Here is a 22334-nt window from a genome sequence, read left to right on the forward strand (position 1 = left end):
TCCCTGCCTGCTGGTGCGCTGAGAGCCTAGGGCGAATCCTGGGGCGCTTTCCTGCTAGCAGCCAGGCTTACCCAGGTGTTCTCCATCAGAGACAGGAAAGCACCTTGTGTCACTCCTCTGCCGCTAGGCACAAGACACTGAAAGGTGTCCTTGCTGGCAGAAAGGTCTGACAGCAGCAGGGCTGCCTTCTCACCTTTTCCCAAATGTCGTTTCCCTGCAGTCCTTGTCGAGGGAATGGCTCCTCCACAAAGGGTCCTCTTTCCCCCGGAGAAGATTTGCCTGGCCTGGCAGCACCGACAGGGAGCTGGAGCGGGACTCCACAACCTGGGCAATACGTGCTTCCTCAACTCCATCCTGCAGTGCCTGACCTACACACCCCCTCTGGCCAACTACCTGCTCTCTCGGGAGCACAGCCAGTCGTGTGAGTACTTTGATGAACAGCTCCTCGTTCGTTGGGCACTTGCCAAGGGTTCCCAGCACCTGGAATTCAGCTTAGGAGCAAAGCCGCCCTCCTTTCTCAACCCGCCGAGTTGGTCGTCTTTGAACACTCAAGCCCAGAAGCCGCTTGTCCTGTCCAGGTGTCTCTTTCCCCTTCAGAAAGGCGCCTCTTTGTAGCCCCGCGTCTTGGTCCCAGCTCCTGCAAGTTAAACCCTCTTTGCCTGTGGCACAGACAGGCTCTGTCAGCGAAGCAGCGTCCTTCTGAAGAGTGTCTTCTGCGCACTCGAATGTCCTGGGCTTGTTGGGACGTGGGGGCCTTGGGAGGGGTGGAGGCCGCTCCTGGGACTCCAAGGTCTGTGTGAGGTTTCCCGTTGCTATGGCTATTTTGCTAAGCGGAGAAGCTTGCTTCCCTCCCACCTCCCTCTTCAGGTCGTCAGCAAGGCGTCTGCGTGATGTGCAGGATGGAAGCGCACGTGAACAGCGTCTTGCGTTCCTCAGGCAGTGCCATCGAGCCCTGGGGTGTCGTCAGCGTTCTGACATGTAAGTCGCTTCAGGTGCTTTGCCATGTCTCCGTCTGTTCGCGGAGGAGAGAAGGACTAACTTCCTCTTTCTTAGGCATAGGAGAACATTTCCAGCTGGGCGTGCAGGAAGACGCCCACGAGTTCCTCCGCCTTGCTGTCGATGCCATGCAGAGCGCTTGCCTGAGCGGAAGCAGCGAGTAAGCACAAGCAAATTACCTTTCCAATGCTCCCGAGCCCTTTGGACTCCTTGAGGTGCTCCCATCAAGGAGAACCTACGCCCAGGGTTTTCAGGCCAAGTAAAACTCCTGGAGGAGGTGACTCTCTGCCCCTTACCGTTTCTTTCCAGCTTGGACATCTCTTCCCAATCGACTACCGTCGTCCATCAAATCTTTGGGGGCTGTCTGAGATCCAGAGGTACTGCTCCCCACCTGTTGTTCCCCTTGGGACTGGCTGTGCCCTTCTGCCTGCTGCCTGTGATAAACAGCTGTACGTCTGACTGGCGCAGTAGGTAGGAGGAGCATGAACGGGCACGGTCGACCTCCCCTATCGCTGAGCGTTTCGGTTTGCCTTCCAGTCACGTGCTTGAGCTGCAAGGCAGTTTCCAGTTCCTACGAGGCCTTCCTGGACGTTCCTTTGGACGTGAAAGTAAGAGGGCTTGTGGCTTGTGCTTCGGGGCATCCCAAGGCCCCTGTAGCTTTCCAGAATCAACGCGGTTGGCTTAAAAACGCCTCCTGTGACCCGAAGAGAGCTTGGTGGTGGGCGGGAAGCGGAATGGCCCGAGTCCCTCTGGGGAGGCCGTGGCAGCGGTCTGCCTGTGGGTGCTGGCTTGAAGCCGGGCGAGTGGGAATTGTCCTCTCTGCACCCTGGACGTCCTCTCAGCCTTCTTCCCTTTGCCCTCCCTCAGCAGCCGTCTGGCTCCTGGCCTGGCGGGTGGTATTGTTTTCCTTGGTGGTGACCCTGCACACCCTCGGTAGCTGAACTGTGCAGCGCCACAGAGAGGTGGCTCTCGGTAGCCTTGGGAATCCCTTGGGAAGGAGGGCAATGTTCAGCCCCAAAGGCTCGTCCCGTCTCCTTCCGGACGCTGCTTGCAGGCTGAGGGCGGGTCTCCTCAGCGTCGTCTAGCTAGGTTTTTGCGTAAACTCCTAGGAGGTGTTTGGGTGAGGGTGTTTCCCGCAGCTCAGTGCTCTCCTTTCTCACTCCTCCAGGCAGCCTCTTCTGTCACCGATGCTCTGGAGGGCTTTGTCCGACCTGAGCGGCTGGAGGGCGAAAACTGCTATCGGTGTAGCCAGTAAGATGAACGCTAACGTCCTAATCGTACTAGATCCTGCGTGAAGGTGCTGCGTGTCGCCGAGCATAAGCCGTCGTTTCGTGTAGGCTGAACGCACAAGGAGACGACGCGGCTGGCTTTAGCGTGGCCTTACAGTGCTGAATAGTTTTAAAATAGCGCAAGGATGTGTGAGACGGGAAGGGTTGTCTGGCCTTCCGGGGGGAAGAAAGGCTGCGTCGCAGGGTGCGTTTGAGCCCTCGCCTCTGTGCTTGCTTCCAAGGTGTGAGAGGATGGTCGCCGCCTCCAAGAGGTTTACAATCCATCGCGCGCCCATGGTTCTCACGGTGTGCCTGAAAAGGTTTGACGATTTCACCGGCGGGAAGATCAGCAAGGTGTGTACGCAGCTGGAGTGCAACTTCCTCTTCCTGGCGCAGGGGGTTTCCCAAAGCAGCGGGGCCTTTCGCCGGCTGTTGGCGTTGAGGTCTTTGCGGTCCCTTGCCAGGAGAGGAGAGTTCCCGTGGGAGGAGAAGCGCGTGCCCTGCTCCGGCAGAGCTGCTTTGGCCGAGAACAGTTTCCTGCCACCCAAACCACGCCACGTAGCTTTAGGGAGCGCCGAGTTGCCGTCAGCCCCAGAGATGTCTTTCTACACCTCTAGCCCTTAGTCTTGGAAGGCTAGTTCACGTAGTATTTCAGGATGGCTTCTGAGCCCTCTTGCTCTCTCCGTAGGTTGTGGAGTACCCCGAGTACTTGGACCTTCGCCCGTACACGTCTCACGCAGCTGGGGAGCCCCTCCTCTACTCCTTATATGCTGTCGTGGTGCACCGCGGTCACAGCTGTTATCACGGACACTATTTCTGCTACACAAAGGTAAAGAGGGACGTCCTGCCTAGCAAGGCAGGGCAAAATCTACCCTGCCGAAGACACGCTTTCACGGCAGTGTTACTGGCAGCCGAGGGTCTTGGCAAGAAGGTCTCCTTAGGGGCTGGGCTGGGTTGGTTTTGGCTTTCTCTTGGTTCTGCAGTTCTCTGCCTGGGTTGGTGGAGGCACCGTGCCGTTCATCTCCAGACATCGACGCCTTTCTTTGCAGGCCAGCAGCGGAGCATGGTATAAGATGGACGATGAGTCTGTGGATCGTTGTGGCATCGACACCGTGCTCAGGCAGCAAGCGTATCTGCTGTTTTACATCAGGTAATAAATAACAAGCGGTACTAAAACCTGTTTAGAATCGGTTTCCTCTCCTGGTTTTTGCTGATTTTCTTCTCATCCCCCCGAGCGTTTCTCTGACAGGAGAGCGAGTACAGGCCGCCCCATTCAGCGCTGTCAGAGCTGAGCTACCCCACGTCAGTGGTTATCTTTCCCTAGCGGGCTTTAGGCTGCTGCCCTGGTGCAAAGTGCTGCTTGCCTGCTCTGTGAAGCTGGCTGACGTAGGGAAGAGTACTTAAAGGGGGCCTACAGGCGAGGTGGGGAGGGACTCTTTATCAGGGAGTGTGGTGGTAGGAAGAGGGGCACCGGTTTGAAAGCGAGGGAGGGTAGGTTTTGGTTAGCTCTCTGTTAGGAAGAAATCCTTGAGGGTGAGGGTGGCGAGGCCCTGGCACAGGTTGCCCAGGGAAGCTGTAGGTGCCCTCTCCCGGGAGGTGTTGGAGGCCAGGCTGGACGGGGCTTTGAGCAACGTGGTCTGGTGGAAGGTGTCTGTGCCCAGGGCAGGGGAGGTGGAACGAGGTGATCTGTCAGGTCCCTTCCAGTCCAAACTGCCTGATGATTCTACGATTCTATGAAATGGAGGCCATAGGGGTCATAAAGACGAGGCCTTGCTCCGACAGGGGGATTGGGGAAGACCCCAGCTGAACTTGCCAGAATGCCATTTGCGGCCCTGGTCGCATCTTCCCTCTGTCGTAGAAACCGCTCCCACAAAAGGACTGAAGCCGAGAGGAGGGTGCAAGAAGAGCCCTAAAGAGAGATGCCTCTCTTTGTTTTTATTCTCCAGGTGCTCTGATCCGAAACCTAGCGAAATGGCTGCTTCCTCACCGGCACCATCGTATGCCCCTTCCTTCCTCAGCCTGTGGGGGTCCAGCAGGAAGCAAGTGGGTTCTGTGGGAGCAGAGGGTGAGCCCCGACAGACCAAGGTAATCCCGGGGAGGTGGCTGAGGGCAGCACGTGGGCAGTGGGCTTCTTTCTGGCATCTTGGCATCGCTCTCTTTTCCCTGGCACGCGGCACCGCTGTTGACAGTTGCGACGCTGCTCCCTCTCAAAGCACCCCCCCTAGATCCGTCCCATTGGTGCGCCTTTGGCCCTTCCGCCTCTGCAGCCCTCCAGGAGAGGCTCTGGAAGGCCCTTAGCTGTCCCCTCAGGCACCTTCTGGGGCTTCGCGCGGCTCTGCTCCCTTGAGGAGGGAAGGGCAGGACCCTATCCCAGCTCTCCTTGCAGGACGTGGCAGCGGGCATGGAGGACTCTCCAGGGGACAGCGGCTCCTCCGCAAGAGCCAGCAGCAGCCAGCCCACCTGGGCAGGTGCACGGGAGGCATCTGCAGGCTGGCTGGGCCCCGTCTGGCCAGGCAGGCTCAGCATTGCCTCCTGCGTGGGCTTCTGCTGGCATCGCTTCTTCTGCAGCTTGACAAGGCTGGTGTCCAGAAGGAAAGCTGACTGCCTGGTCTGCTCTCCGCCCTCGGGCCGTCTGCTGCACACCATGCAGGAGGGCAGCGAGGAGGAGGAGCGTGGAGCGAGCCCTTCTTCCCAGAGGAAGGGTGGCAGGGAGAGGCCCCGGAGCAGATCGCCGCAGTGGGGCAGGGATCTCCGCAGCTGGGTCGTGGACCCCACGGACTACGAGCACTCAGCAGGGAGGAGGAAGAGAACTAGCCCTGCGAGTGTTGACTGCGCTCCCAGGCACGGCGCAGCTCCAGGGCCCTCCAAGAGCAGCTGCCAGTCAGCTCGCGCAGCCAGTGCTGCTCAGGAGCAGAGCCTGCCAAAGCAGAGGGAGCAGAGAAGATGCTGTCAGCGGGGCAATGATATCCACAGCCCCCCTGTGGAGCACACGGGGCGCCGCCGCTCAGCACGCAAGAGGAAGAGGGAGAGAACAAGTCCTCCGCGTTGTGCCCGAGCCCCAAGAGGCGATGCAGCTCCCGAGGCCCTCCAACGCCGGCTCCAAGGGGGCTCCCGCAGCCAGGGCTGCTTGGGAGCAAACTCAGCGGAGCGCGGAGTGGGGAGCAGATCCCCACGGCACGGCTATGATCCCCACAGCCTGTTTGTGGTCACCATGGACTAGGAGCCCTTAGCAGGGGCAGGGAGAGGGAGAGGGGCAGGAGGAGGAGGGTCTCAGCAGTCGAGAGATGCAGGTGGGACAGGCACTCGGGGCGCTGCAGCGGTGGCGGGGGCAGATTGTGACCCTGGATGCGGGAGGAGCGCAGCATCTGACTCCCGCAATGCCGAAGAGGAGGAAGAATAATCCAGGAAGCAGCCAGACCGCCCCCAGCGGGGAGGGACCAAGCTGCACAAAGGGTGCCGGCAGCCCACCCTGTCTCTCCTCCCAGATCTGCCTCTGGCCAGGAAGGACTCAAAGAGAGCTTCCAGAGAGCTGGACGGCTCTGCCGGCTGGCACGCCTGCCCACAGGTCCCTCGAGGAAGAGCTCTAGCCTGCGTTCAGCTTTTGGGATCGCCTTGCAAAAAACAGCGCTCGCTGGGAGGCAACGGGCAGCAAAGCCAAATCCGGCATTAAAAACAGTCGTTGGCCTTGCAGGCGTGAGCTTACGGGGTGTTTTCTTGTCTGGAGGCTTTGGGGCAATTGGCGGAAATAGCCAGCGTGGGAGGTTTGTGGCGTGGGATTTTGAAAGCTGTGTGCTTGCGTGCGCCCATCTTGCAGTCTCTTCTTTCTAAACACGGCGTTGGAGCCACTCGAATGGAAGTGGGCTGGATGAGCCGACAGCGAGCGGGACTGAAAGGGGCTGAACGGCCGGGCCCAGAGGGTGCCGCTCGGTGGCAGCAAGCCCAGCGCAAGGCCAGGACGTAGCGGTGTCTCCCGGGGGTCAGTAGTGGCTCTGGTCGTGCTTCGCCCCTTCCTCACCTAACGTTAGCTCTGGGTGATGGGGCAGAGCGCCTCGTCAGCAAGTTGGCAGGTGTCACCAGCCCGAGAGGAGCTGGCGATTCGGCCAGGGGGTCCTGCTGCCATCCCGAGGCCGAGCTCCGGCACCTGCTTCTGCTCCGCTTCCTTGGAGCCTTTAGTCCTGACAGCAAGGAATGGTGTTTCTTCCTTTCTTCTGCCCCGCCCGCCCCCACCCCGGCACCTTCAGAGGAAGAATGCTATAGAAAGTCAAAGAAGAAAGAACTCTGGCCCGGCCACCTTATGCCCAAGATGCCTTCGGCAAAAGGCGCCCCTCGGGGCACAGGCGCTCTTCAGCCACGTTCAGCCAAGCCAGCCCGCCTGCCGTGGCTCTTTGTGAAGGGTAGCGAATGCCGTGCTGCCCCAGCACACGAGCTGTGGCTGAAGCGTGTGAGTGAGGAGCGGGCACACCCTGCTCAACCTCCAGCTGCCAGGGTGCCCTGCTTTCCTGGGTGGCACTGGGCGCTGCCAGCTCCGGAGCCCTGACCCTGCCCTGAGCTCAGCAGTGAGGTCCCTCTGCACCTAGGAGTGTGGGATGGCTGCCAGCTGGAGGAGCGGTGCTAGAGGAGGCTTGGAAGCAAAGCTGCCTTTGTCCTGCTCGGTGAGCTTGTGGCGTGAGCATTGAATGCGGCGCTTGGCTGCTGGCTGGTGCCAGGGAAAGGACTCTGGAGCCTGCTAGTGCTGCTGTGGCAGGGCCCCAGCGTGCGCTGGAAGCAATGCTCCCCGGGCTCCGAGCAGGTCAAGGGGTGAATCCAGGTGCTAAGGCGCTGCCCACCAATGTTTTGGGGAGCTGGAGGGTGAGAGAGGCAGCCAAGGTCAATGCAGCGCAGTTGCTGAGGGCGTTTCTTTGGTAGCTCTCGTTCAGAGTCAGGCTGTGGCTGTAGCTGGTGGGGGGCAGATCAAACTCCTTGGAAAAGAAGCTGCGAGAGCCCGGGTGCTTTGCTACACCAGTGTCACGGACACAGTCCTGTAGCTGGGCAGAGCAGAAAGGAAAGCCTCAGCGAGCGCAGGCGGCAGGCAAAGGTGCGAGCAGGAGCGCTTCCAGGCCTGGCCAGCGCTTCGTCCGCCTGGCTGTGTGGCTCGGCGAAGAGGTGGGAGCTCTGCCGGCGGACAGACGGCGCTTGGGCAGCAGCGCGTGGGGAAGCCCGGGGGCTGCCAGCTGCTGGCTACAGGAGGTGCCCGGGCTGTGGCGGCTGCTGGCCGCAGCGCGTCCCCGTGCGTCCCCGTGTCACAAAGGGGCGGTGATGCGGCACCCGCCCGGCGCTTGTGAGCTCACCCGGCCAGGGCCTGTGATCCTGAGGAGCGGGCCAGCGAAGGCCAGTTGGGCTGAGCTGGCCTTCGGGACAACTCGGCTCCTGCCTTTGCTGCTCGCGCGGCTCCTTTTTTCCAAGCATTCCTCGTTTCCTGCCCACTTCTGCCCAGCTTCCCTCCTCTCTCAAAGGTAACCGTGACGTGACTTGCAGGGCAGATGGCAGAGTAGGTCGCTGTGGGATGAAAGGAGAGAGGCTGGTCTGTACCTTGCCAGCCCTAGGCTGAGCCATCGCACCTTTGTAGGCTGGCCACACGTGGGCTATGGGTAGCGCTGCTGTTTGGCAGTTGTTCTTTCTTTGCCGTATCCTAGGAGGGGCAAGTAGGGGGTGGGGGGGTGGCAGTGCAGCGTGAGGCGTTGGGCTCAGCCTAGAAGGACGAGAAGCCCACCCTGAGTGCTGCGGTAGGAAGGCTGGCAGAGGAGGAGCACGGCAGCGGGAGCTGCTCAAGTAGCAGCCCAAAGCCGGTCGCTCCTGCACGCAAGGTGGGAAAGCGTGGGCTAGAGAGGCGGCGGGCTGTGTTGCTAACGCTGGCCACAGGCCAGCAGCAGGTCCTCTTCAGAGAAGGTGCCGTGCATTGGAGCCTTTCCCAAGGGCCTTTGAAGGTGCTGTGGACTGGGGCCCTGGGACAGCGCTGGGAAAGGCGTCAGCCTGCAGCTCTGCCGCAGTTCCGAGCACCACCGAAAGAGATTTTAGGGCAGATACCGTTCTGTGGGTTTCGTGTGGCGCTTTTTTAAACCCTTTTGGTGAGCTGCGGTTATTTCTTTGCAATCAGGTGGCAGGCTCGGCGCTGCTCTCTCTCTGGAGCGCCTACCGACGTCCTTTGCCATCCGGAGCCTTCCCCTCTGTTCCCGAGAGGAGCGATGGCCGCAACGGGGAACGACTCCTGTGAGTAGCGGCTTCGCCAGCAGGCTCGGCCTTTGCCAACGCCAAAGGCAACGGGCGCGGCTGGGGCTCCATCCCTGCCTGCTGGTGCGCTGAGAGCCTAGGGCGAATCCTGGGGCGCTTTCCTGCTAGCAGCCAGGCTTACCCAGGTGTTCTCCATTAGAGACAGGAAAGCACCTTGTGTCACTCCTCTGCCGCTAGGCACAAGACACTGAAAGGTGTCCTTGCTGGCAGAAAGGTCTGACAGCAGCAGGGTTGCCTTCTCACCTCTTCCCCAATGTCGTTTCCCTGCAGTCCTTGTCGAGGGAATGGCTCCTCCACAAAGGGTCCTCTTTCCCCCGGAGAAGATTTGCCTGGCCTGGCAGCGCCGACAGGGAGCTGGAGCGGGACTCCACAACCTGGGCAATACGTGCTTCCTCAACTCCATCCTGCAGTGCCTGACCTACACACCCCCTCTGGCCAACTACCTGCTCTCTCGGGAGCACAGCCAGTCGTGTGAGTACTTTGATGAACAGCTCCTCGTTCGTTGGGCACTTGCCAAGGGTTCCCAGCACCTGGAATTCAGCTTAGGAGCAAAGCCGCCCTCCTTTCTCAACCCGCCGAGTTGGTCGTCTTTGACCACTCAAGCCCAGAAGCCGCTTGTCCTGTCCAGGTGTCTCTTTCCCCTTCAGAAAGGTGCCTCTTTGTAGCCCCGCGTCTTGGTCCCAGCTCCTGCAAGTTAAACCCTCTTTGCCTGTGGCACAGACAGGCTCTGTCAGCGAAGCAGCGTCCTTCTGAAGAGTGTCTTCTGCGCACTCGAATGTCCTGGGCTTGTTGGGACGTGGGGGCCTTGGGAGGGGTGGAGGCCGCTCCTGGGACTCCAAGGCCTGCGTGAGGTTTCCCGTTGCTATGGCTATTTTGCTAAGCGGAGAAGCTTGCTTCCCTCCCACCTCCCTCTTCAGGTCGTCAGCAAGGCGTCTGCGTGATGTGCAGGATGGAAGCGCACGTGAACAGCGTCTTGCGTTCCTCAGGCAGTGCCATCGAGCCCTGGGGTGTCGTCAGCGTTCTGACATGTAAGTCGTTTCAGGTGCTTTGCCATGTCTCCGTCTGTTCGCGGAGGAGAGAAGGACTAACTTCCTCTTTCTTAGGCATAGGAGAACATTTCCAGCTGGGCGTGCAGGAAGACGCCCACGAGTTCCTCCGCCTTGCTGTCGATGCCATGCAGAGCGCTTGCCTGAGCGGAAGCAGCGAGTAAGCACAAGCAAATTGCCTTTCCAATGCTCCCGAGCCCTTTGGACTCCTTGAGGTGCTCCCATCAAGGAGAACCTACGCCCAGGGTTTTCAGGCCAAGTAAAACTCCTGGAGGAGGTGACTCTCTGCCCCTTACCGTTCCTTTCCAGCTTGGACACCTCTTCCCAATCGACTACCGTCGTCCATCAAATCTTTGGGGGCTGTCTGAGATCCAGAGGTACTGCTCCCCACCTGTTGTTCCCCTTGGGACTGGCTGTGCCCTTCTGCCTGCTGCCTGTGATAAACAGCTGTACGTCTGACTGGCGCAGTAGGTAGGAGGAGCATGAACGGGCACGGTCGACCTCCCCTATCGCTGAGCGTTTCGGTTTGCCTTCCAGTCACGTGCTTGAGCTGCAAGGCAGTTTCCAGTTCCTACGAGGCCTTCCTGGACGTTCCTTTGGACGTGAAAGTAAGAGGGCTTGTGGCTTGTGCTTCGGGGCATCCCAAGGCCCCTGTAGCTTTCCAGAATCAATGCGGTTGGCTTAAAAACGCCTCCTGTGACCCGAAGAGAGCTTGGTGGTGGGCGGGAAGCGGAATGGCCCGAGTCCCTCTGGGGAGGCCGTGGCAGCGGTCTGCCTGTGGGTGCTGGCTTGAAGGCGGGCGAGTGGGAATTGTCCTCTCTGCACCCTGGACGTCCTCTCAGCCTTCTTCCCTTTGCCCTCCCTCAGCAGCCGTCTGGCTCCTGGCCTGGCGGGTGGTATTGTTTTCCTTGGTGGTGACCCTGCACACCCTCGGTAGCTGAACTGTGCAGCGCCACAGAGAGGTGGCTCTCGGTAGCCTTGGGAATCCCTTGGGAAGGAGGGCGATGTTCAGCCCCAAAGGCTCGTCCCGTCTCCTTCCGGACGCTGCTTGCAGGCTGAGGGCGGGTCTCCTCAGCGTCGTCTAGCTAGGTTTTTGCGTAAACTCCTAGGAGGTGTTTGGGTGAGGGTGTTTCCCGCAGCTCAGTGCTCTCCTTTCTCACTCCTCCAGGCAGCCTCTTCTGTCACCGGTGCTCTGGAGGGCTTTGTCCGACCTGAGCGGCTGGAGGGCGAAAACTGCTATCGGTGTAGCCAGTAAGATGAACGCTAACGTCCTAATCGTACTAGATCCTGCGTGAAGGTGCTGCGTGTCGCCGAGCATAAGCCGTCGTTTCGTGTAGGCTGAACGCACAAGGAGACGACGCGGCTGGCTTTAGCGTGGCCTTACAGTGCTGAATAGTTTTAAAATAGCGCAAGGATGTGTGAGCCGGGAAGGGTTGTCTGGCCTTCCAGGGGGAAGAAAGGCTGCGTCGCAGGGTGCGTTTCAGCCCTCGCCTCTGTGCTTGCTTCCAAGGTGTGAGAGGATGGTCGCCGCCTCCAAGAGGTTTACAATCCATCGCGCGCCCATGGTTCTCACGGTGTGCCTGAAAAGGTTTGACGATTTCACCGGCGGGAAGATCAGCAAGGTGTGTACGCAGCTGGAGCGCAACCTCCTCTTCCTGGCGCAGGGGGTTTCCCAAAGCAGCGGGGCCTTTCGCCGGCTGTTGGCGTTGAGGTCTTTGCGGTCCCTTGCCAGGAGAGGAGAGTTCCCGCGGGAGGAGAAGCGCGTGCCCTGCTCCGGCAGAGCTGCTTTGGCCGAGAACAGTTTCCTGCCACCCAAACCACGCCCCGTAGCTTTAGGGAGCGCCGAGTTGCCGTCAGCCCCAGAGATGTCTTTCTACGCCTCTAGCCCTTAGTCTTGGAAGGCTAGTTCACGTAGTATTTCAGGATGGCTTCTGAGCCCTCTTGCTCTCTCCGTAGGTTGTGGAGTACCCCGAGTACTTGGACCTTCGCCCGTACACGTCTCACGCGGCTGGGGAGCCCCTCCTCTACTCCTTATATGCTGTCGTGGTGCACCGCGGTCACAGCTGTTATCACGGACACTATTTCTGCTACACAAAGGTAAAGAGGGACGTCCTGCCTAGCAAGGCAGGGCAAAATCTACCCTGCCGAAGACACGCTTTCACGGCAGTGTTACTGGCAGCCGAGGGTCTTGGCGAGAAGGTCTCCTTAGGGGCTGGGCTGGGTTGGTTTTGGCTTTCTCTTGGTTCTGCAGTTCTCTGCCTGGGTTGGTGGAGGCACCGTGCCGTTCATCTCCAGACATCGACGCCTTTCTTTGCAGGCCAGCAGCGGAGCGTGGTATAAGATGGACGATGAGTCTGTGGATCGTTGTGGCATCGACACCGTGCTCAGGCAGCAAGCGTATCTGCTGTTTTACATCAGGTAATAAATAACAAGCGGTACTAAAACCTGTTCAGAATCGGTTTCCTCTCCTGGTTTTTGCTGATTTTCTTCTCATCCCCCTGAGCGTTTCTCTCACAGGAGAGCGAGTACAGGCCGCCCCATTCAGCGCTGTCAGAGCTGAGCTACCCCACGTCAGTGGTTATCTTTCCCTAGCGGGCTTTAGGCTGCTGCCCTGGTGCAAAGTGCTGCTTGCCTGCTCTGTGAAGCTGGCTGACGTAGGGAAGAGTACTTAAAGGGGGCCTACAGGCGAGGTGGGGAGGGACTCTTTATCAGGGAGTGTGGTGGTAGGAAGAGGGGCACCGGTTTGAAAGCGAGGGAGGGTAGGTTTTGGTTAGCTCTCTGTTAGGAAGAAATCCTTGAGGGTGAGGGTGGCGAGGCCCTGGCACAGGTTGCCCAGGGAAGCTGTAGGTGCCCTCTCCCGGGAGGTGTTGGAGGCCAGGCTGGACGGGGCTTTGAGCAACGTGGTCTGGTGGAAGGTGTCTGTGCCCAGGGCAGGGGAGGTGGAACGAGGTGATCTTTCAGGTCCCTTCCAGTCCAAACTGCCTGATGATTCTACGATTCTATGAAATGGAGGCCATAGGGGTTATAAAGACGAGGCCTTGCTCCGACAGGGGGATTGGGGAAGACCCCAGCTGAACTTGCCAGAATGCCATTTGCGGCCCTGGTCGCATCTTCCCTCTGTCGTAGAAACCGCTCCCACAAAAGGACTGAAGCCGAGAGGAGGCTGCAAGAAGAGCCCTAAAGAGAGATGCCTCTCTTTGTTTTTATTCTCCAGGTGCTCTGATCCGAAACCTAGCGAAATGGCTGCTTCCTCACCGGCACCATCGTATGCCCCTTCCTTCCTCAGCCTGTGGGGGTCCAGCAGGAAGCAAGTGGGTTCTGTGGGAGCAGAGGGTGAGCCCCGACAGACCAAGGTAATCCCGGGGAGGTGGCTGAGGGCAGCACGTGGGCAGTGGGCTTCTTTCTGGCATCTTGGCATCGCTCTCTTTTCCCTGGCACGCGGCACCGCTGTTGACAGTTGCGACGCTGCTCCCTCTCAAAGCACCCCGCCTAGATCCGTCCCATTGGTGCGCCTTTGGCCCTTCCGCCTCTGCAGCCCTCCAGGAGAGGCTCTGGAAGGCCCTTAGCTGTCCCCTCAGGCACCTTCTGGGGCTTCCCGCGGCTCTGCTCCCTTGAGGAGGGAAGGGCAGGACCCTATCCCAGCTCTCCTTGCAGGACGTGGCAGCGGGCATGGAGGACTCTCCAGGGGACAGCGGCTCCTCCGCAAGAGCCAGCAGCAGCCAGCCCACCTGGGCAGGTGCACGGGAGGCATCTGCAGGCTGGCTGGGCCCCGTCTGGCCAGGCAGGCTCAGCATTGCCTCCTGCGTGGGCTTCTGCTGGCATCGCTTCTTCTGCAGCTTGACAAGGCTGGTGTCCAGAAGGAAAGCTGACTGCCTGGTCTGCTCTCCGCCCTCGGGCCGTCTGCTGCACACCATGCAGGAGGGCAGCGAGGAGGAGGAGCGTGGAGCGAGCCCTTCTTCCCAGAGGAAGGGTGGCAGGGAGAGGCCCCGGAGCAGATCGCCGCAGTGGGGCAGGGATCTCCGCAGCTGGGTCGTGGACCCCACGGACTACGAGCACTCAGCAGGGAGGAGGAAGAGAACTAGCCCTGCGAGTGTTGACTGCGCTCCCAGGCACGGCGCAGCTCCAGGGCCCTCCAAGAGCAGCTGCCAGTCAGCTCGCGCAGCCAGTGCTGCTCAGGAGCAGAGCCTGCCAAAGCAGAGGGAGCAGAGAAGATGCTGTCAGCGGGGCAATGATATCCACAGCCCCCCTGTGGAGCACACGGGGCGCCGCCGCTCAGCACGCAAGAGGAAGAGGGAGAGAACAAGTCCTCCGCGTTGTGCCCGAGCCCCAAGAGGCGATGCAGCTCCCGAGGCCCTCCAACGCCGGCTCCAAGGGGGCTCCCGCAGCCAGGGCTGCTTGGGAGCAAACTCAGCGGAGCGCGGAGTGGGGAGCAGATCCCCACGGCACGGCTATGATCCCCACAGCCTGTTTGTGGTCACCATGGACTAGGAGCCCTTAGCAGGGGCAGGGAGAGGGAGAGGGGCAGGAGGAGGAGGGTCTCAGCAGTCGAGAGATGCAGGTGGGACAGGCACTCGGGGCGCTGCAGCGGTGGCGGGGGCAGATTGTGACCCTGGATGCGGGAGGAGCGCAGCATCTGACTCCCGCAATGCCGAAGAGGAGGAAGAATAATCCAGGAAGCAGCCAGACCGCCCCCAGCAGGGACCAAGCTGCACAAAGGGTGCCGGCAGCCCACCCTGTCTCTCCTCCCAGATCTGCCTCTGGCCAGGAAGGACTCAAAGAGAGCTTCCAGAGAGCTGGACGGCTCTGCCGGCTGGCACGCCTGCCCACAGGTCCCTCGAGGAAGAGCTCTAGCCTGCGTTCAGCTTTTGGGATCGCCTTGCAAAAAACAGCGCTCGTTGGGAGGCAACGGGCAGCAAAGCCAAATCCGGAATTAAAAACAGTCGTTGGCCTTGCAGGCGTGAGCTTACGGGGTGTTTTCTTCTCTGGAGGCTTTGGGGCAATTGGCGGAAATAGCCAGCGTGGGAGGTTTGTGGCGTGGGATTTTGAAAGCTGTGTGCTTGCGTGCGCCCATCTTGCAGTCTGTTCTTTCTAAACACGGCATTGGAGCCACTCGAATGGAAGTGGGCTGGATGAGCCGACAGCGAGCGGGACTGAAAGGGGCTGAACGGCCGGGCCCAGAGGGTGCCGCTCGGTGGCAGCAAGCCCAGCGCAAGGCCAGGACGTAGCGGTGTCTCCCGGGGGTCAGTAGTGGCTCTGGTCCTGCTTCGCCCCTTCCTCACCTAACGTTAGCTCTGGGTGATGGGGCAGAGCGCCTCCTCAGCAAGTTGGCAGGTGTCACCAGCCCGAGAGGAGCTGGCGATTCGGCCAGGGGGTCCTGCTGCCATCCCGAGGCCGAGCTCCGGCACCTGCTTCTGCTCCGCTTCCTTGGAGCCTTCAGTCCTGACAGCAAGGAATGGTGTTTCTTCCTTTCTTCTGCCCCGCCCGCCCCCACCCCGGCACCTTCAGGGGAAGAATGCTATAGAAAGTCAAAGAAGAAAGAACTCTGGCCCGGCCACCTTATGCCCAAGATGCCTTCGGCAAAAGGCGCCCCTCGGGGCACAGGCGCTCTTCAGCCACGTTCAGCCAAGCCAGCCCGCCTGCCGTGGCTCTTTGTGAAGGGTAGCGAATGCCGTGCTGCCCCAGCACACGAGCTGTGGCTGAAGCGTGTGAGTGAGGAGCGGGCACACCCTGCTCAACCTCCAGCTGCCAGGGTGCCCTGCTTTCCTGGGTGGCACTGGGCGCTGCCAGCTCCGGAGCCCTGACCCTGCCCTGAGCTCAGCAGTGAGGTCCCTCTGCACCTAGGAGTGTGGGATGGCTGCCAGCTGGAGGAGCGGTGCTAGAGGAGGCTTGGAAGCAAAGCTGCCTTTGTCCTGCTCGGTGAGCTTGTGGCGTGAGCATTGAATGCGGCGCTTGGCTGCTGGCTGGTGCCAGGGAAAGGGCTCTGGAGCCTGCTAGTGCTGCTGTGGCAGGGCCCCAGCGTGCGCTGGAAGCAATGCTCCCCGGGCTCCGAGCAGGTCAAGGGGTGAATCCAGGTGCTAAGGCGCTGCCCACCAATGTTTTGGGGAGCTGGAGGGTGAGAGAGGCAGCCAAGGTCAATGCAGCGCAGTTGCTGAGGGCGTTTCTTTGGTAGCTCTCGTTCAGAGTCAGGCTGTGGCTGTAGCTGGTGGGGGGCAGATCAAACTGCTTGGAAAAGAAGCTGCGAGAGACCGGGTGCTTTGCTACACCAGTGTCACGGACACAGTCCTGTAGCTGGGCAGAGCAGAAAGGAAAGCCTCAGCGAGCGCAGGCGGCAGGCAAAGGTGCGAGCAGGAGCGCTTCCAGGCCTGGCCAGCGCTTCGTCCGTCTGGCTGTGTGGCTCGGCGAAGAGGTGGGAGCTCTGCCGGCAGACAGACGGCGCTTGGGCAGCAGCGCGTGGGGAAGCCTGGGGGCTGCCAGCTGCTGGCTACAGGAGGTGCCCGGGCTGTGGCGGCTGCTGGCCGCAGCGCGTCCCCGTGCGTCCCCGTGTCACAAAGGGGCGGTGATGCGGCACCCGCCCGGCGCTTGTGAGCTCACCCGGCCAGGGCCTGTGATCCTGAGGAGCGGGCCAGCGAAGGCCAGTTGGGCTGAGCTGGCCTTCGGGACAACTCGGCTCCTGCCTTTGCTGCTCGCGCGGCTCCTTTTTTCCAAGCATTCCTCGTTTCCTGCCCACTTCTGCCCAGCTTCCCTCCTCTCTCAAAGGTAACCGTGACGTGACTTGCAGGGCAGATGGCAGAGTAGGTCGCCGTGGGATGAAAGCAGAGGCTGGTCTGTACCTTGCCAGCCCTGGGCTGAGCCATCGCACCTTTGTAGGCTGGCCACACGTGGGCTATGGGTAGCGCTGCTGTTTGGCAGTTGTTCTTTCTTTGCCGTATCCTAGGAGGGGCAAGTAGGGGGTGGGGGGGTGGCAGTGCAGCGTGAGGCGTTGGGCTCAGCCTAGAAGGACGAGAAGCCCACCCTGAGTGCTGCGGTAGGAAGGCTGGCAGAGGAGGAGCACGGCAGCGGGAGCTGCTCAAGTAGCAGCCCAAAGCCGGTCGCTCCTGCACGCAAGGTGGGAAAGCGTGGGCTAGAGAGGCGGCGGGCTGTGTTGCTAACGCTGGCCACAGGCCAGCAGCAGGTCCTCTTCAGAGAAGGTGCCGTGCATTGGAGCCTTTCCCAAGGGCCTTTGAAGGTGCTGTGGACTGGGGCCCTGGGACAGCGCTGGGAAAGGCGTCAGCCTGCAGCTCTGCCGCAGTTCCGAGCACCACCGAAAGAGATTTGAGGGCAGATACCGTTCTGTGGGTTTCGTGTGGCGCTTTTTAAATCCTTTTGGTGAGCTGCGGTTATTTCTTTGCAATCAGGCGGCAGGCTCGGCGCTGCTCTCTCTCTGGAGCGCCTCCCGACATCCTTTGCCATCCGGAGCCTTCCCCTCTGTTCCCGAGAGGAGCGATGGCCGCAACGGGGAACGACTCCTGTGAGTAGCGGCTTCGCCAGCAGGCTCGGCCTTTGCCAACGCCAAAGGCAACGGGCGCGGCTGGGGCTCCATCCCTGCCTGCTGGTGCGCTGAGAGCCTAGGGCGAATCCTGGGGCGCTTTCCTGCTAGCAGCCAGGCTTACCCAGGTGTTCTCCATCAGAGACAGGAAAGCACCTTGTGTCACTCCTCTGCCGCTAGGCACAAGACACTGAAAGGTGTCCTTGCTGGCAGAAAGGTCTGACAGCAGCAGGGCTGCCTTCTCACCTTTTCCCAAATGTCGTTTCCCTGCAGTCCTTGTCGAGGGAATGGCTCCTCCACAAAGGGTCCTCTTTCCCCCGGAGAAGATTTGCCTGGCCTGGCAGCGCCGACAGGGAGCTGGAGCGGGACTCCACAACCTGGGCAATACGTGCTTCCTCAACTCCATCCTGCAGTGCCTGACCTACACACCCCCTCTGGCCAACTACCTGCTCTCTCGGGAGCACAGCCAGTCGTGTGAGTACTTTGATGAACAGCTCCTCGTTCGTTGGGCACTTGCCAAGGGTTCCCAGCACCTGGAATTCAGCTTAGGAGCAAAGCCGCCCTCCTTTCTCAACCCGCCGAGTTGGTCGTCTTTGAACACTCAAGCCCAGAAGCCGCTTGTCCTGTCCAGGTGTCTCTTTCCCCTTCAGAAAGGCGCCTCTTTGTAGCCCCGCGTCTTGGTCCCAGCTCCTGCATGTTAAACCCTCTTTGCCTGTGGCACAGACAGGCTCTGTCAGCGAAGCAGCGTCCTTCTGAAGAGTGTCTTCTGCGCACTCGAATGTCCTGGGCTTGTTGGGACGTGGGGGCCTTGGGAGGGGTGGAGGCCGCTCCTGGGACTCCAAGGTCTGCGTGAGGTTTCCCGTTGCTATGGCTATTTTGCTAAGCGGAGAAGCTTGCTTCCCTCCCACCTCCCTCTTCAGGTCGTCAGCAAGGCGTCTGCGTGATGTGCAGGATGGAAGCGCACGTGAACAGCGTCTTGCGTTCCTCAGGCAGTGCCATCGAGCCCTGGGGTGTCGTCAGCGTTCTGACATGTAAGTCGCTTCAGGTGCTTTGCCATGTCTCCGTCTGTTCGCGGAGGAGAGAAGGACTAACTTCCTCTTTCTTAGGCATAGGAGAACATTTCCAGCTGGGCGTGCAGGAAGACGCCCACGAGTTCCTCCGCCTTGCTGTCGATGCCATGCAGAGCGCTTGCCTGAGCGGAAGCAGCGAGTAAGCACAAGCAAATTGCCTTTCCAATGCTCCCGAGCCCTTTGGACTCCTTGAGGTGCTCCCATCAAGGAGAACCTACGCCCAGGGTTTTCAGGCCAAGTAAAACTCCTGGAGGAGGTGACTCTCTGCCCCTTACCGTTTCTTTCCAGCTTGGACATCTCTTCCCAATCGACTACCGTCGTCCATCAAATCTTTGGGGGCTGTCTGAGATCCAGAGGTACTGCTCCCCACCTGTTGTTCCCCTTGGGACTGGCTGTGCCCTTCTGCCTGCTGCCTGTGATAAACAGCTGTACGTCTGACTGGCGCAGTAGGTAGGAGGAGCATGAACGGGCACGGTCGACCTCCCCTATCGCTGAGCGTTTCGGTTTGCCTTCCAGTCACGTGCTTGAGCTGCAAGGCAGTTTCCAGTTCCTACGAGGCCTTCCTGGACGTTCCTTTGGACGTGAAAGTAAGAGGGCTTGTCGCTTGTGCTTCGGGGCATCCCAAGGCCCCTGTAGCTTTCCAGAATCAACGCGGTTGGCTTAAAAACGCCTCCTGTGACCCGAAGAGAGCTTGGTGGTGGGCGGGAAGCGGAATGGCCCGAGTCCCTCTGGGGAGGCCGTGGCAGCGGTCTGCCTGTGGGTGCTGGCTTGAAGGCGGGCGAGTGGGAATTGTCCTCTCTGCACCCTGGACGTCCTCTCAGCCTTCTTCCCTTTGCCCTCCCGCAGCAGCCGTCTGGCTCCTGGCCTGGCGGGTGGTATTGTTTTCCTTGGTGGTGACCCTGCACACCCTCGGTAGCTGAACTGTGCAGCGCCACAGAGAGGTGGCTCTCGGTAGCCTTGGGAATCCCTTGGGAAGGAGGGCGATGTTCAGCCCCAAAGGCTCGTCCCGTCTCCTTCCGGACGCTGCTTGCAGGCTGAGGGCGGGTCTCCTCAGCGTCGTCTAGCTAGGTTTTTGCGTAAACTCCTAGGAGGTGTTTGGGTGAGGGTGTTTCCCGCAGCTCAGTGCTCTCCTTTCTCACTCCTCCAGGCAGCCTCTTCTGTCACCGATGCTCTGGAGGGCTTTGTCCGACCTGAGCGGCTGGAGGGCGAAAACTGCTATCGGTGTAGCCAGTAAGATGGACGCTAACGTCCTAATCGTACTAGATCCTGCGTGAAGGTGCTGCGTGTCGCCGAGCATAAGCCGTCGTTTCGTGTAGGCTGAACGCACAAGGAGACGACGCGGCTGGCTTTAGCGTGGCCTTACAGTGCTGAATAGTTTTAAAATAGCGCAAGGATGTGTGAGACGGGAAGGGTTGTCTGGCCTTCCGGGGGGAAGAAAGGCTGCGTCGCAGGGTGCGTTTGAGCCCTCGCCTCTGTGCTTGCTTCCAAGGTGTGAGAGGATGGTCGCCGCCTCCAAGAGGTTTACAATCCATCGCGCGCCCATGGTTCTCACGGTGTGCCTGAAAAGGTTTGACGATTTCACCGGCGGGAAGATCAGCAAGGTGTGTACGCAGCTGGAGCGCAACTTCCTCTTCCTGGCGCAGGGGGTTTCCCAAAGCAGCGGGGCCTTTCGCCGGCTGTTGGCGTTGAGGTCTTTGCGGTCCCTTGCCAGGAGAGGAGAGTTCCCGCGGGAGGAGAAGCGCGTGCCCTGCTCCGGCAGAGCTGCTTTGGCCGAGAACAGTTTCCTGCCACCCAAACCACGCCACGTAGCTTTAGGGAGCGCCGAGTTGCCGTCAGCCCCAGAGATGTCTTTCTACACCTCTAGCCCTTAGTCTTGGAAGGCTAGTTCACGCAGTATTTCAGGATGGCTTCTGAGCCCTCTTGCTCTCTCCGTAGGTTGTGGAGTACCCCGAGTACTTGGACCTTCGCCCGTACACGTCTCACGCAGCTGGGGAGCCCCTCCTCTACTCCTTATATGCTGTCGTGGTGCACCGCGGTCACAGCTGTTATCACGGACACTATTTCTGCTACACAAAGGTAAAGAGGGACGTCCTGCCTAGCAAGGCAGGGCAAAATCTACCCTGCCGAAGACACGCTTTCACGGCAGTGTTACTGGCAGCCGAGGGTCTTGGCAAGAAGGTCTCCTTAGGGGCTGGGCTGGGTTGGTTTTGGCTTTCTCTTGGTTCTGCAGTTCTCTGCCTGGGTTGGTGGAGGCACCGTGCCGTTCATCTCCAGACATCGACGCCTTTCTTTGCAGGCCAGCAGCGGAGCGTGGTATAAGATGGACGATGAGTCTGTGGATCGTTGTGGCATCGACACCGTGCTCAGGCAGCAAGCGTATCTGCTGTTTTACATCAGGTAATAAATAACAAGCGGTACTAAAACCTGTTTAGAATCGGTTTCCTCTCCTGGTTTTTGCTGATTTTCTTCTCATCCCCCCGAGCGTTTCTCTGACAGGAGAGCGAGTACAGGCCGCCCCATTCAGCGCTGTCAGAGCTGAGCTACCCCACGTCAGTGGTTATCTTTCCCTAGCGGGCTTTAGGCTGCTGCCCTGGTGCAAAGTGCTGCTTGCCTGCTCTGTGAAGCTGGCTGACGTAGGGAAGAGTACTTAAAGGGGGCCTACAGGCGAGGTGGGGAGGGACTCTTTATCAGGGAGTGTGGTGGTAGGAAGAGGGGCACCGGTTTGAAAGCGAGGGAGGGTAGGTTTTGGTTAGCTCTCTGTTAGGAAGAAATCCTTGAGGGTGAGGGTGGCGAGGCCCTGGCACAGGTTGCCCAGGGAAGCTGTAGGTGCCCTCTCCCGGGAGGTGTTGGAGGCCAGGCTGGACGGGGCTTTGAGCAACGTGGTCTGGTGGAAGGTGTCTGTGGCCAGGGCAGGGGAGGTGGAACGAGGTGATCTTTCAGGTCCCTTCCAGTCCAAACTGCCTGATGATTCTACGATTCTATGAAATGGAGGCCATAGGGGTTATAAAGACGAGGCCTTGCTCCGACAGGGGGATTGGGGAAGACCCCAGCTGAACTTGCCAGAATGCCATTTGTGGCCCTGGTTGCATCTTCCCTCTGTCGTAGAAACCGCTCCCACAAAAGGACTGAAGCCGAGAGGAGGCTGCAAGAAGAGCCCTAAAGAGAGATGCCTCTCTTTGTTTTTATTCTCCAGGTGCTCTGATCCGAAACCTGGCGAAATGGCTGCTTCCTCACCGGCACCATCGTATGCCCCTTCCTTCCCCAGCCTGTGGGGGTCCAGCAGGAAGCAAGTGGGTTCTGTGGGAGCAGAGGGTGAGCCTCGACAGACCAAGGTAACCCCGGGGAGGTGGCTGAGGGCAGCACGTGGGCAGTGGGCTTCTTTCTGGCATCTTGGCATCGCTCTCTTTTCCCTGGCACGCGGCACCGCTGTTGACAGTTGCGACGCTGCTCCCTCTCAAAGCACCCCCCCTAGATCCGTCCCATTGGTGCGCCTTTGGCCCTTCCGCCTCTGCAGCCCTCCAGGAGAGGCTCTGGAAGGCCCTTAGCTGTCCCCTCAGGCACCTTCTGGGGCTTCCCGCAGCTCTGCTCCCTTGAGGAGGGAAGGGCAGGACCCTATCCCAGCTCTCCTTGCAGGACGTGGCAGCGGGCATGGAGGACTCTCCAGGGGACAGCGGCTCCTCCGCAAGAGCCAGCAGCAGCCAGCCCACCTGGGCAGGTGCACGGGAGGCATCTGCAGGCTGGCTGGGCCCCGTCTGGCCAGGCAGGCTCAGCATTGCCTCCTGCGTGGGCTTCTGCTGGCATCGCTTCTTCTGCAGCTTGACAAGGCTGGTGTCCAGAAGGAAAGCTGACTGCCTGGTCTGCTCTCCGCCCTCGGGCCGTCTGCTGCACACCATGCAGGAGGGCAGCGAGGAGGAGGAGCGTGGAGCGAGCCCTTCTTCCCAGAGGAAGGGTGGCAGGGAGAGGCCCCGGAGCAGATCGCCGCAGTGGGGCAGGGATCTCCGCAGCTGGGTCGTGGACCCCACGGACTACGAGCACTCAGCAGGGAGGAGGAAGAGAACTAGCCCTGCGAGTGTTGACTGCGCTCCCAGGCACGGCGCAGCTCCAGGGCCCTCCAAGAGCAGCTGCCAGTCAGCTCGCGCAGCCAGTGCTGCTCAGGAGCAGA

General features: G+C 60.2%; 1 protein-coding gene across 1 annotated transcript in view; it reads left to right on the top strand.

Moving 5' to 3' along the window:
• LOC135317007 (germ cell-less protein-like 1) overlaps positions 1 to 22334 on the top strand; it is a 128775-nt gene that overhangs the window by 66599 nt on the left and 39842 nt on the right. The window contains exon 8 of the mRNA XM_064472519.1: positions 11534 to 11623. Coding sequence (XP_064328589.1) covers positions 11534 to 11623 — 90 coding nt within the window. The remainder of the gene's footprint in view (positions 1 to 11533; positions 11624 to 22334) is intronic.

This window comes from Phalacrocorax carbo, chromosome 24, assembly GCF_963921805.1.
Source record: "Phalacrocorax carbo chromosome 24, bPhaCar2.1, whole genome shotgun sequence".
Taxonomy (NCBI): domain Eukaryota; kingdom Metazoa; phylum Chordata; class Aves; order Suliformes; family Phalacrocoracidae; genus Phalacrocorax; species Phalacrocorax carbo.